Source organism: Micrasema longulum, unplaced genomic scaffold (genome assembly GCF_059751315.1).
Source record: "Micrasema longulum isolate JH-2025_06_02 unplaced genomic scaffold, ASM5975131v1 h1tg002296l, whole genome shotgun sequence".
Lineage (NCBI taxonomy): Eukaryota > Metazoa > Arthropoda > Insecta > Trichoptera > Brachycentridae > Micrasema > Micrasema longulum.
Genome location: NW_028279450.1, coordinates 63,581 through 76,570, shown reverse-complemented (window position 1 = coordinate 76,570; position 12,990 = coordinate 63,581). Strand labels below are relative to the sequence as shown.

The window sequence follows — 12,990 nt, the reverse complement described above, 5'->3', positions numbered from 1 at the left end:
TCATCATCATCACCTTTCCGCACCCAATAGTGCATAGGGCACTGCATTGGTACACCAATCGCAGCGTACCTTGATCATTTTTGGTACATGAAGGTAAGAGGATCAGTGTTACGCTCCAGGAACCAGTCCAGAGACTATGAAATATTTTAGGGGAAATTCCATTTAAATAAATATTTCATATCAACCATGTCGGGAATCGAACCCGAGACCTCTTTCATGGTAGGCAAACGCGTTGGCCATTACACCACGAGGCCTTAAATATAAAATTATATATTTTAAATAAAAAATCTTTTTTTTTTAGTTCTTATGATTCTTATGACCCGAATATATAATTTTGAGGGTCATTTACAATGAGTCGTAAATAGCTCACTTTTAGAAAATGGGAACCAAGTTGGGGTAGAATGGGATTCGAACCACGGACCTTGGTGAGTCTGAAACACTAGCCACGAGACCACAATCCGATTGTTTAACATCTAAACATACATAATGGAAAAAATAAAAGCAATTCAGGTTGAACTTGCCAAAAAAGAATCAGGCTTTTGCGTATTAATATTATATTTTACCTTCAAATAGATAAATAACGTTTATCGATAATTACACTATTCATAAATACTTTGAGCCAACAAACATATTACTAAAACTAACAATGCAAAAAAAAAGATATCCAAGTTCGTGATCGATCTTCAATTACCCCAATCTGTGTGGGATTGTTTCCACAAATCGATTTATAACGACGGCCATTTTAAACATGCAAATACTTAGTCAGAAATAATGAGTAAGAAGTCAGTGGCTTGTAAGTCGGTCAGAAATATTACAAGGGAATCTCGATTACCATCATGAGATAGAACGATTTTAGTAACACGCGAACTTGAGGCTTTACGTTACATTTCAATATCATAACTAACGGATATAAAACAATATCAGTGAATAATACTATTTTTTTTTTATTTATTAAAAGACAAAAACAGCCATTGAAACAAAAAAAACAATATTTACAAATAAACCAAAATTATAGGCCAATTTTATTTATTTATTTTTGAAACCAACACAGTCATAGTTATAAACAATACAAAAAAAATAACAACAAATAACCAGACCAATTATGGGTTTTATATAGGAACAAAAATATAAAAAAACAAAACGTACAGTTCGCTAGGGGTGAAAGGAAGTGGGATGGAAAAATAGGGAAGGAAGAGAAGAAGAAGAAATAGTAAGTTAATATAAAACAATGAAAAAAGAAATAGAAATGTATTTAAATACATACAACATAATATAGACATACACACACACATCCATATATATATATATATATATATATATATACACATATACATACATACATACACATACATACATACACATACATAGTTTAACTTCACTTACTAAACGTAGAAGCATTTATGATCTGTCTTTCCTCTTCAAAATTTTAAACAATTTTATCGATAGTCCATATCTCTTGAAGCGTATTTCAATCAATTGTCCCGTAAAGTCAACACGACAAGTTCATTTTTTTAATAATTTATTGCCTAAAAAAAATATGTTCAAAACTCGTTTATTTATCGTAGCTGCTCCAAATTTAATTTACTTTGTCCCCATTTAGATATTTTTAATACAAAATTTTGTGACTTAAAAAAAAAACTTTTTGAAACACTGTAAAATAAAACATCTGTCAGTGTGTAGTAAGTTTATGTTCCTTTAATTATGTTTATTTTATTATAATATCAAAATTTTGAATTGGTCAACTATATTATGAAAATCCCTCTCCTCCACTCTATTTCCTCATCCCTTAACCTTCGTAAGAGCTCTTTTTTTTCTCATGTCTTTTATAATATATCATTTTTCTCTTTACTGTGTAACATGTTCTCTCATTATATTTGTGAAAAACTTTAACTGGATGTATGTACTATTTTTTATATTTTGTATTCTTATATAACAACTGTTGTTTTTCCTTAATAAATAAAAATTAAAATTAAAAAAATAAAAATACATATACACACATGAACATGCATATATATACACATACATACACACATGGACATATACGCATACACTAATAATACTTATACTGTTATGTTAATAATTCATTGCCACTTGGTTATAAGCCCGCCAGTGTGCAATTATAATTGTACATAAAGACAAAAAAATAAATCAGTGCATGAAAATTACCGAAATTAAAAATGAAAAAAAAAAACGTATAATTGGGTATAAGTAAGTATAAAATGAGTCTATAAAATGAAATGATCATGTGCAGTGATTAAATTAAGTTAGGACAGTGTTTTTCAACCATTTTGAATACGCGACCCTTCAACGAGTAGAAAAATAGGTGGCGAACAGGAGCGTGCGGTGAGGATTTTGATTAGGGATGCAGTCACTTGGTACTAAGTACACAGAAATTCAAATAAAGTGCTTTGAAATAAACTAAAATACAAATTTAAACTGCCTTAAAGGAAGTAAAACACTTGCGCAGTTCCATATTCCAGAATCAGAGAGAGCACGGTGTATTTTATATTTCATACCAGCCCGCGCATAACTGCATAGCCGAAAGGTTATGTGTGGGGTTGTCGCAATTTTTTAGGAGTTATAAATAAATGAATAAATGAACATCGAACCTATCTCAGATCGCTACGATTAAAACAAAAACCAATAACAAAATATTTCTTGTAGTTATTTAAAAGATTAGTTAACTTATAGCTGATTTTATTCAATAAAAAAAAAATAGATACAGATTGTTTAGAGGTAAAAATTTTAGGGAAGTATTCGTTTCATCCAATGTATGGACGGACCACGCACGGTGGCGAACCTTTTGCCTTGTTGGGGAAGTCGCAGTCGAGCAATGCAATGCAAAAGTTACGATCCTAGAGGAATCTGGCGGTACCCCACCCTCAGAGGATGCCAGTTTTTCATCCTTTTCTTTTGCTTTGCTTGGGCCCGCGACCCCCCTGCAAGGCTTCGCGACCCACAGGTTAAAAAACACCGAGTTAGGTTAAAAAATACTGTGTTGGCAACATATGGCTAGTGTAAGCTAAGAACCATCTGCATTAGGAAATACTTTCAACTTATCGTTAGGTTAGATGTATATTTGAACAATTTAATAAAATGCCATAATCCACAACGCCATTATTTCCAATGGCCGCTAAATTACAAAAAAGTAACCGATGACTCGCAGTACTAATATTATATCTTCCGACGTTGAAATCTAAAACGGAAATAATCTCAAAATAAATCATCATGATACCTTTGAAAAATTCCCACTTGTAATAACACTGTAATCTGTTATATCTCTTACACAATCTTCCGCAGATATACAAAAAAGAATTGGCATTGTTTGAAGTCTATCTCAACCATTATCTAATTCAGTTCCAAATCTAAAAACACGTCTATCAACAGATTTATCGATTTAGTCAACTTGCATTTACTTTGAGAAAATTGTAAAAATTTTAAAAAAAATGTTTTATCATCGTCAGGAAAAATATTCTTAGACTTGGATATCGTGGCTTTCCGAGTGACGGGGGGTCTAGTGGACCCCTGCTTTTTCATATGGGGGATAATCATGATTTTAGTATTAAGGTTTTTTTCCCCAATATATACTTCTTCTAAAATCCCTCATTATTTTAGTGGTTTTAAAAAAATATGTATATTTGTTAATAGACTATTAAAGTAAGCATTAAAAACATACTTATAAACACATAAATTACTGTTCTTCCATTCTTTTTTATGTAATAAAAGAGCAATTAAAAATATACGAATTCTTCAAAATAAGGCGGTAAAGCTAGGGTTTCCTAGGACAGCGGTGCCCGTATTTTAACGGCCGTAGTGAACGGTGATGCAGTGGACAGCCGTCGTAAAGGTGACTAGAGTGTGGTTTTCTAGGAAAACGGTGTTATCAACACCATTTAACACCGTTTTTCTAGGAAACCACTCTCTAATCACCTTTACGACGGCTGTCCACTGCATCACCGTTCACTACGGCCGTTAAAATACGGGCACCGCTGTCCTAGGAAACCCTAGCTTAAGGATTATACTCCAAAGAAATATCTATTCTAATGTAGAAATAATGCAAAAAGAAATTGTTCAGCATTGTGGTTCCTTTTCAGTAAATGTTCCGATTTCCGTGTCTGACCGGCCACACGGCGACAAATTGGGGAGGTTTGAATTGAAATATTAATGTGGCCCAACCACCTACACATTATATATTTCTCTGGTTGTTGCGGCAGTCGGCAGTCGGCAGTCACGCGACATAGTAGGGCTCGATAGTCGAGTATGTATGTACGCCCGCCCGCCCCATAGATTACCGGTAGCCAGAAACCGGGTGCTCGGTATCAATTATGCACAAATTGTGCATTCGGGTCATGAAGATACCGCCGAATTCCGTTAGGTAATCATATTAGAGTAGAACCTACACCGGACATTGCGCAACATAACCTCAACCGCTACGAACCCTTTCGCAAAGTCATTACGGAAGCAATTTGCCATATCCCAATGTATACATATTTATTAAATTTTAAACAATAAATAACAAGATACTTTGATAGTCGCGTGTTTAAAGAATTGGAGTTGAAATTTGAGCGGGGGCAAGGAGGTGCATATTTTGATGGAAAATATGTACATATAAAATGTCGTGTGATGCCGTGGTTACATTCCATCAGAAACACTACTAATAGGCTTACTCCCCAGCATCCGTGCGTGGTCTCTTAAGCCCTGGGAAATGTGGCCACTGGCATTAACATCAGTGCCATAGCAAATAGGTAGAGGATGAATGGTGAGTCTGGGGCCATAAAATCCGACCCTCCATCAAAAAAGGCAATGGAATCCACTCAAGAAGAAAGAATATAGGCAAAAATTATCGTAAAAAATTATAGATCAATTTTTAAATTCGCCCCGACCTGATGTTGACTTTTAATGAACTAATATTTAATATATAATATTTATGTGAGGCGAAACATATATGCGAAGGTGTATATTTAAAATTCGGTGGTGTCCTGCCGGTAAAACAAATTTGTGACTGATTGTAGATCATTTTATTGAACCGGAATATAACACTAGATTACAAATTAAGGGTTCCCTGCGCTGCTATTCCGAACGCTCTCGCGCCCGTAGAAAACACTTTTTTCGCTATTTAGTATGTAAATACGCGAGATAAAAGCTTTTTCTACGGCCTCGAGAGCGTTTGGAATATTAAAAATTATTTCGGAGAACGAACATTAAATTGCGTTATTCCAGGGTTGTTCAATGATCTCTCGCAAACCATTATTAACATGGAAAATTTTCGATTGAAAAAAAGGGTCCGAAAAAATTCGTGCTTAATACTTTATCATCATCATTCTCTTTCCGCAACTAATGGTGCATAGGACACTGCATTGGTACACCAATCGCAGTGTACCTTGATAATATATTTTTTTGTTACATGAAGGTAAGATAATCAGTCTTAGGCTTCAGGTACCAGTCTAGGGACTATGAAATATTCTGGTGTGAAGACACCCTTTTAAATAAATATTTTTTATCAACCATGTCGGGAATCGAACCCGAGATCTCTTGAATGGTAGGTAAACACGCTGACCCGCGAGGCCGACTTTATGATGCTATATAATGCCTGTTAAAAGAAAATAAATAAATGTATGTAATATGTGTGTAAAATAAATCTGTCATAAAAAATTGTGTCCGACCGAATATTATTTAGACTAATTACTTATAATAATTTAATAAAAAATAAACGCTGTTCTGCAGCTTAAACATAGGAATAATGCTGTGTGTTTTTTTTAAATATTTATTTAAATCAATCGACACGTTTGTTCAATCAACCTAACTTGTGGATTGGTATATAGTCATAAACAATAAAATATACAAAATATGTTCAACAAAACAACAAAAAGATTTTTTTTAATCTTTCCCAGAGAGACAAAATACTCGTATTTTCTTTGCCGGTAAGTCGATCCCGTAATATCTAAAAGTAAACATTTTATTTTTATTTTTTATAATTGTCAGTGGGGAAAGGTAAATCCTCGTAAGTTTCTTAGCTTCTATATTCCCCTCTGAAAAAAGTTATCTGTCGCTGTTAATAATGTTAATAATGTCGCTGTCGCGGAAATCAACAAATTACATTAATATAGAATCTATTTAAATGTAATTTGTTGATTTCCGTAGTTTTTTTTTACATTGATGTTTTCATTATTTACCGATTTATAAATCAGGTCGGCTTATCCAACATCCGGGAGAATCGATCGTGAAATAACGATTCTATCAACCACTAAAGCGAATGTCAAACTGATTACATCGACAAAAAAACTGATTTGTATTTACGTTTCAATGTCAGGATAACACAACATAGAAATTCCAATTATTTTTTTCCAACAACCTAAATAATAAGACTGTGTTTTAGAATAAAAACGGCAAATGTCATTTATTTACATTTTGATTGTACGATTGTCTAATTAATAGCGACCGAAAGGAACAAGATTTTTAGCCGAAATTGACACTTATTGAAATAAGTTATGCCACTACAAAACGCCCAAAATTAAGCGGTTTTATTGTTGAGCCTCACGAGTTCATTTAAATAAGTGTTAAATAAAATGCATAGTGAAATAAATGGCATAATTAAAAAAAAAAAAAAAAAACAGATTTATGTGGTTTACTCAAAATAAAGAAAGATGGATTTTGTCGGGTTTGCGAATAGTACCCCAAATCTTTTTGTTACTATTGTAGCTCCGGTCTTATTTGTTTCATCATCATCATTCCCTTTCCGCACATAATAGTGCATAGGGCACTGAATTGGTACACCAATCACAGCGTATCTTGATCATTTTTTGCTACATGAAGGTAAGATGACCGCAGTCTTACGGTTCAGATACCAGTCTGGGGACTATGAAATATTTAAGTGTGAAAACACACTTTTAAATAAATATTTCATATCAACCATGTCGGGACTCGAACCCGAGACCTCTAGCATAGTAGGCAAACGCGCTGACCATTACACCACGAGGCCGACATTTGTTTCACTCTCAGAGTAATAATTCTCTAGAGAAGCCCTTAAGCTCTATTACATAGAACACAAACAACGCGTAATGGACGGTTTCGGTTGGCGCTCGCAATTTTCAACCCATGTGGCCCGTTGTATTGCTGTAATATGTAGCTAACTTCGTGGTAAATAATCATAAAATGTTTTGTCTCCGTATGGGCGACTCTATTAGGTTATTACTTTTCGATTTCACTCCACTTTTTCACTTCACGCTTTCCTTTCTTTTCTGGAAACGTCTACTGATTTTTATGTCATTTTAGAAACTTGATGTTGATTTTTGATAGCAGAAAAATATTCTACCAGTTGTCAAATCGGTCGCGTCGTCACAAGATAGCTGGTTTGGTCAGCTGTGTAACTGCCCGTTATCTGTCATGGTGCCGAAAAAAATCGACGTACTGCGCAATTTTCAATCTTAGAAACTGCCCCGTGTTAAACAGGAAATAAAATGGCGCAGGATTTGGCACAAGAACTATTGTGCAAGGAACTGCACGAGATCTTGCAACATTTTCTGACCCATGTAATTTGAGATTTTTACAACAATTTTGCAAATCAAATTAGCCAAAGATTTATACAAAAATGCTGCTTTTTTATATATATATATTAAACATAAAACATCTTAATTTGAAACGCATAGTGTACACTGATAACGTGCAAACGGGATTCCCGCAAAACTTTAAATCCCTTCTTCAACTAAACATTGTATGCTGATGGATAATGAACTTTAAACTATTGAGTTAATCAGCATTTGCTTAGTACTTACTTAAATGAATTTACAAAAAACACACTTTTTTGTAACACTCACTGGTGGGAGAAATTAACTCACAAAACTCCAATAGTGTTTTTCAATATAAAATTTTTAGTTATGCTCGTATCTATGTATTTATCTCATAACAACTTGAATTCATGTTACTTTGATTGTTAAATCTCAGAATTGAACCCAGAACCCTACCAGCGTCTTGACCATGGAGGTGGTGGAGGCCACCTGTACTATACCTAGGTAAGTTCTAAACCCATGTTTTTTTCTCAATCTATGGGCCTAATAAATAGTATATATATATATTAGAATATAGTCTATTTCTAGGATTCCAAAACAAAAGTGGCTGATGGAACTATAAATATACTTAAACCAGTCTGCCTTAATAGAGGGTAAAAGAGCCTTAATACATAATGTTTATATGATATTTATTTATGTTAGATAATATCTTAGGTACAGTTACAACTAATATCACTAAGGTGGTTTAGTCAATTAGAACGAATGGGTGATGAAAGAATGGTAAAACAAATATAAATGGTGAGAATTAATGGTAACTTATGGCGAGGGCAACCAAGAAAGACATGGTATGATCGAATAAACCAAAATCTCAAGTCTGGTTGTGTAAAAAGCAGACACAACCGAAGGGAATGTAGAAGAAGTTAGGAATGCATGTCAGAATAGACGTGTGTGGCGGTCCATCTTCCTATAGAGAAATTGGCTGATGGTAGTAGTACAATAAATGAATAGAAAATTTACAAGGATATTATGTTCTCATTGTTCTCATAGCAAATATTAGGTTACCCCTATTAGGGATATTTATTCTTCATAGTTCATATTATGCTACCAATGTTGAAACTTTATACTTAAATATTTTGGCAGATCGCTAAAATTATGTGCAAATAGAAGACTATGTAGAATTGTACCATCGTAAAATGCAAACATTTTACATAAAAGTCAATACTGTACATAATAAAATAAACTTGAATATTGTCAGTAAACCAAGTAATTTATAAACATTCTGACTGTAAAACATTATCATAAGGTATCCATACATAAACAGAAACATTATGATCAATGCCGTTTCCATTCAACATAAGTCGGACTCTATAGTTAAAACTTTTTATTTAATGTCACATTGATACTACCAAAAATCATTATCATCATCCCAATTGCAGCATATCATGATCATTATTTGTTACATGGAGGTCAGCTGATCAGTCATATGCTTCAGATGCCAGTCCAGGGACTATAAAAACTTGCGTAAAAACACCTTTTTAATGAAATCTATCATATCAGGAATCAAACCCGAGACCTCTTGCAAGGTAGGCACTGACCATTACACCACGAGGCTGACCACTGAGCAAATTAAGCTTCTACAACCGTGTAATGCATTAACGTGAGTAAATATTAGTTAAAATGCTATTTTATTAGTCAATTTTACAATAGTAGACATATTTTACCTTTTATAAACTCTGCATGTAGAATTGTTAATCCTTTTATCAGAAATATGTCTTCTTCGATCCTCGAATAAATCCTTTACAGCGGTCACCCCGAGCACAAACAACACAGGAATCATAGCCACTTCCTTGCCAAACGCATTAATGGCTGGAAACCAGTTCAAAAGCACAATAAAGATAAAGTATAGGTTGGCCACTCGGTGAAACTGTTCAAGTAAGTTTTTAGGAATGAACGATAACAAAGTATATTTTGTGGTCCGCACTTTATTGTCGATTCTCTTACCATTAGGGTGTTCTTTTTTAGGGGTTTTGGGGGGAACCACATGGTTAGGGACGACGACTCGATAGCGCCTCTCATCCGCGGGAGGCGGCCTCCTCAACAGCCAGCCCACAGCGCGCCTCCAGACGGAGGGGGCGGAGTTCCGCCTCAGGGTGTAGATGGACTCGGAGCGGGAGGCTTGGCGAGAGTGGCCACGGGCCGAGGGGCGGTTGTGGTGGCTGGGCGGCAGTATGAAGTCCGTGCGGCTGCCCGTGCGAGCGTGGCCCTCAGCGGGCAGCTGGCCCTGCGACAGCGCGCGCTGGTGGCCGGGGGGCGGCGCGCGCAGGGCGGAGCGCGGTGCTCCCAGCGAGCTGGCGCCCCCGTGGCTGACGGAGCGCGTGTGGCCGCGCCCTCGCCCGCGCGGGAACAGGTAGGTGTGTTCCGGCCCCTGTAAGGCTCCCACGGGGGTTGGTTCGGGCTCTCCGCTCCCTGCTGTAGACATCCTTACACATCTGCAAATATACATAACCCATATTCATAAGCTTTCTACAGAGTTTTTCCGGAAGTGGATAGCGTATCGTTATTTTAGTGTTTATCTATTCATATATATAAGGCAATAAGCCCACCATTTCAAATTCAAATTCATTTATTTTACCAAAATAACATTACAAATAACACAAAATATTTAAGCCGTTATATTGGAACAACACATCAAACGATGAACACTTGCGCGATGAATATGTTTCTTTTATGGGTGATACCGTGTGTGTTGGATTTGTTCCGACGTTTCGCCTACCATTGCAGGAGCCATGGTTGCCTTGCCTTGAGTAATGGTTGACATTATTAAGGTGTAATACTCTCTAATAGTATTGAGTATTTCCCTCATAAACATAGTTTCATGATGTAAAAAATGTGGATCTCAAAAGTAATAATGTTCAGCTGCCTTACTTTTCTTCCAATCGGCATAACCAGATAAAAACCTTACAAATGATATGTAAGGCAGTTTTTAACATATTTCAGTAAAATTTAATTAATTTCAATGAATAAACATGTACTGTAAGATAATAACACATATTAAATTGATTTTGTTCTTTATCAGTTTGATTTGCATTGATAATAAAAAATTAAGGTAAAATAATTTCTAAAGTATAAAAGATAATAAAAATGCTCAATATTTTCAGATAATTCCTGTAATACACACAGCTTAAAAAACAAAAATTTATAACCACAGGGGTTAATTCGGGTCTAAAAGGGTTAAGGAATTCTAATAGGAGTTTGAGTAATAGGAGATAAGAAAAGTTTGAAGGATTTATTTGATGGCAGTAGAGGAATTAGATGGTTCAGGTAAAAGGGAAGGAAATCTATCATTTTAAGGGCAGTAGAGACATACATTATGGTTGAGATCCTCTTCGCCTAAAAACACTTTTCGGTCATATTATAGTACATTTATCCTTGTTTATTAATGACTGAGGCCCGTAATTAGCAGCGAATGAATGTACTAATGTCAGGAACAACTCTGAAAAACGAGAAAGAGTTTGTGTACCTTGAAAGCAGGATCACCTGGGATTGGAGAACAAACACCAAGCAAGCACCAGACTGCCGCATACACCAAGCAAGGCTTGCATTTAACAAAAAATCAAAGATTTTTGAGTCAAATAATATAAACTTAAAACTCCGCAAGCAACTTGCCAAGACATATGTATGGAGAATATTGATGTACGGTTGTGGGACATGGTTCCTAACTATGATGTGGTGCTACAGAAAAATATTAGGAATTTCTTGGAGACCACATCACTAATGACGAGGTTCTCAGCAGAATCGTAGAAGGGAGGCACCTAATCAAAACTATCTCAGAGAGGCGAGCCTAATGGATCGGCCACATTATACGCCATGAAGGTCTATTGCAAGACATAATAGAGGGAATGGCTGAGGGGACAAATTACAGAGGGCGACCCGACGGGAGTATTTAGAGCAAGTGCACGAGGATTTAAACTGCGTCTCATATACCGAGTTGAAGAGAACTGCAGAGAATAGAGACCAATGGAGGATGAGATGCAGGACTTTGCTGCAAAGAAGATCCTTGTAAGGTAGGATTTCATACTGCAGTACCTCAATGGCAACCAGCATTATTCTCCAGAAATATTATAAATATAATTTATGTATATCCTAAATAATTTATAACTATAAGAGTGTAATAAGTAATGTTAAAAACATAATAAACAAAAATCACGCACATTTAATATAATTTTATACATTAAACACAGGAGTAAATAAATAAAATGGAAATAAATGCCAGACCAGAATGCTTGGCAAGCATATCAGGAGTGAAGGGAATTGTATTTAAGTATAATATGAATTTAACATTCACCCTAATACATTCATTGTATCTAATAAAAAGTTAATAAAAGTTATTGTGATATTTTTTGTACAAACATAACCGTTCAAAAAGAATAATATTATAAAAATGAGGACATATTCTTTCGCAACATTTAAGTAAAAAAAAAATTTCAGAGGTATTAAAAATTTTATGTCTAGTATGTTGCGAGCAATTCAAATATAATCAATTAATAAAAATTTTAATTTAAAAAATCTAATTGCAAGTTAGTTTAGAGTTTCGGGAAGTTTCAAAAAGTTCGTGTCCTTGCATCCACATTCAAACGAAAACATAAGGCATTTTAGAAATGTCACAAATTGTATGTCTTGCGAAAATTAAACATTGCATTACCTTATATTTCATCACAAATAACGAAAAATTTCACGACACGTCTTCATTGATGAAGACAGACGTAACCTTTGAAAAATAACGATATTTTTTATTACATCAACAAAAACAGTACACGTTTCAATATTCGTATAACACGACGACGACGAGCGGAACTCGGGCGACGCGACAAACCACAGATACCCAACGAACAACACTGAACTCTGTACAGTTCATTAATGTCAAACTCCAGACCAGAAAACTTTGCGAGCTTACAAAAAATATTGCCAAGGTATAAATTTCTTGCCACATCACAAAAGTTTATGTCTGTTCATTATTACAAGAATTTCCAAATAAACACAACAGCCCCGTGATACCCGACGGAGAATAGCCTATTTCACACATATTTTCACCTAACCAACACGTTTAAATTATGGTGGATTGTCATTTATTAGATTCGTTTATACTTAATTAAATTATTTTTTTTATAAAACGCCTCAATTAATAAATTGTTTTCAAACAAAAAGAAATATTAGTGTTCTTATAATTCATCCAAATATTTCAATTTGGTAACCATTTTCAACGCGTTGTAAATAACTTATTAATATAAATGGAAATCAAGTTGGAGTAGAGCGGGGAACACTAGCCACGGGACCACTATCTGATTTTGAAATTATTGTACAACTCAAGAAAAGAGATTTTAATGATAATTTATCAAAATCATTATTTAAATTTAGCGAGTTCTCTCGGGTAAAAATCCTAAACATGGAAATCGACTAGAGATTAGTTGGTCTTCTTATGGTGACC

General features: G+C 34.9%; 1 protein-coding gene and 1 long non-coding RNA gene across 4 annotated transcripts; one reads left to right on the top strand and one right to left on the bottom strand.

Moving 5' to 3' along the window:
* Positions 1-7,989: 7,989 nt before the first annotated feature.
* LOC148272555 (uncharacterized) lies at positions 7,990-9,211 on the top strand. The gene is made up of 3 exons (XR_015824816.1): positions 7,990-8,009; positions 8,094-8,158; positions 9,063-9,211. It is a non-coding gene; the product is annotated as an uncharacterized LOC148272555 (long non-coding RNA).
* Positions 8,209-12,424, bottom strand: LOC148272554 (uncharacterized). 3 transcript variants are annotated; one of them, XM_088239893.1, is made up of 4 exons: positions 12,208-12,424; positions 10,927-10,998; positions 9,227-9,994; positions 8,209-8,469 (listed from the first exon to the last, which is right to left on the bottom strand). In XM_088239893.1, the coding sequence occupies exons 3-4, from the start codon at positions 9,982-9,984 to the stop codon at positions 8,439-8,441; spliced, it is 789 nt and encodes a 262-aa protein (XP_088096019.1). In that variant the 5' UTR covers positions 9,985-9,994; positions 10,927-10,998; positions 12,208-12,424; the 3' UTR covers positions 8,209-8,438. The 3 variants fall into 3 exon arrangements, with proteins under 3 accessions (XP_088096019.1, XP_088096020.1, XP_088096018.1); XM_088239894.1 differs by lacking the exon at positions 12,208-12,424 and having other exon boundaries at positions 10,927-11,878; XM_088239892.1 differs by lacking the exons at positions 10,927-10,998; positions 12,208-12,424 and having other exon boundaries at positions 9,227-10,549.
* Between the last annotated feature and the right edge of the window lie 566 nt (positions 12,425-12,990).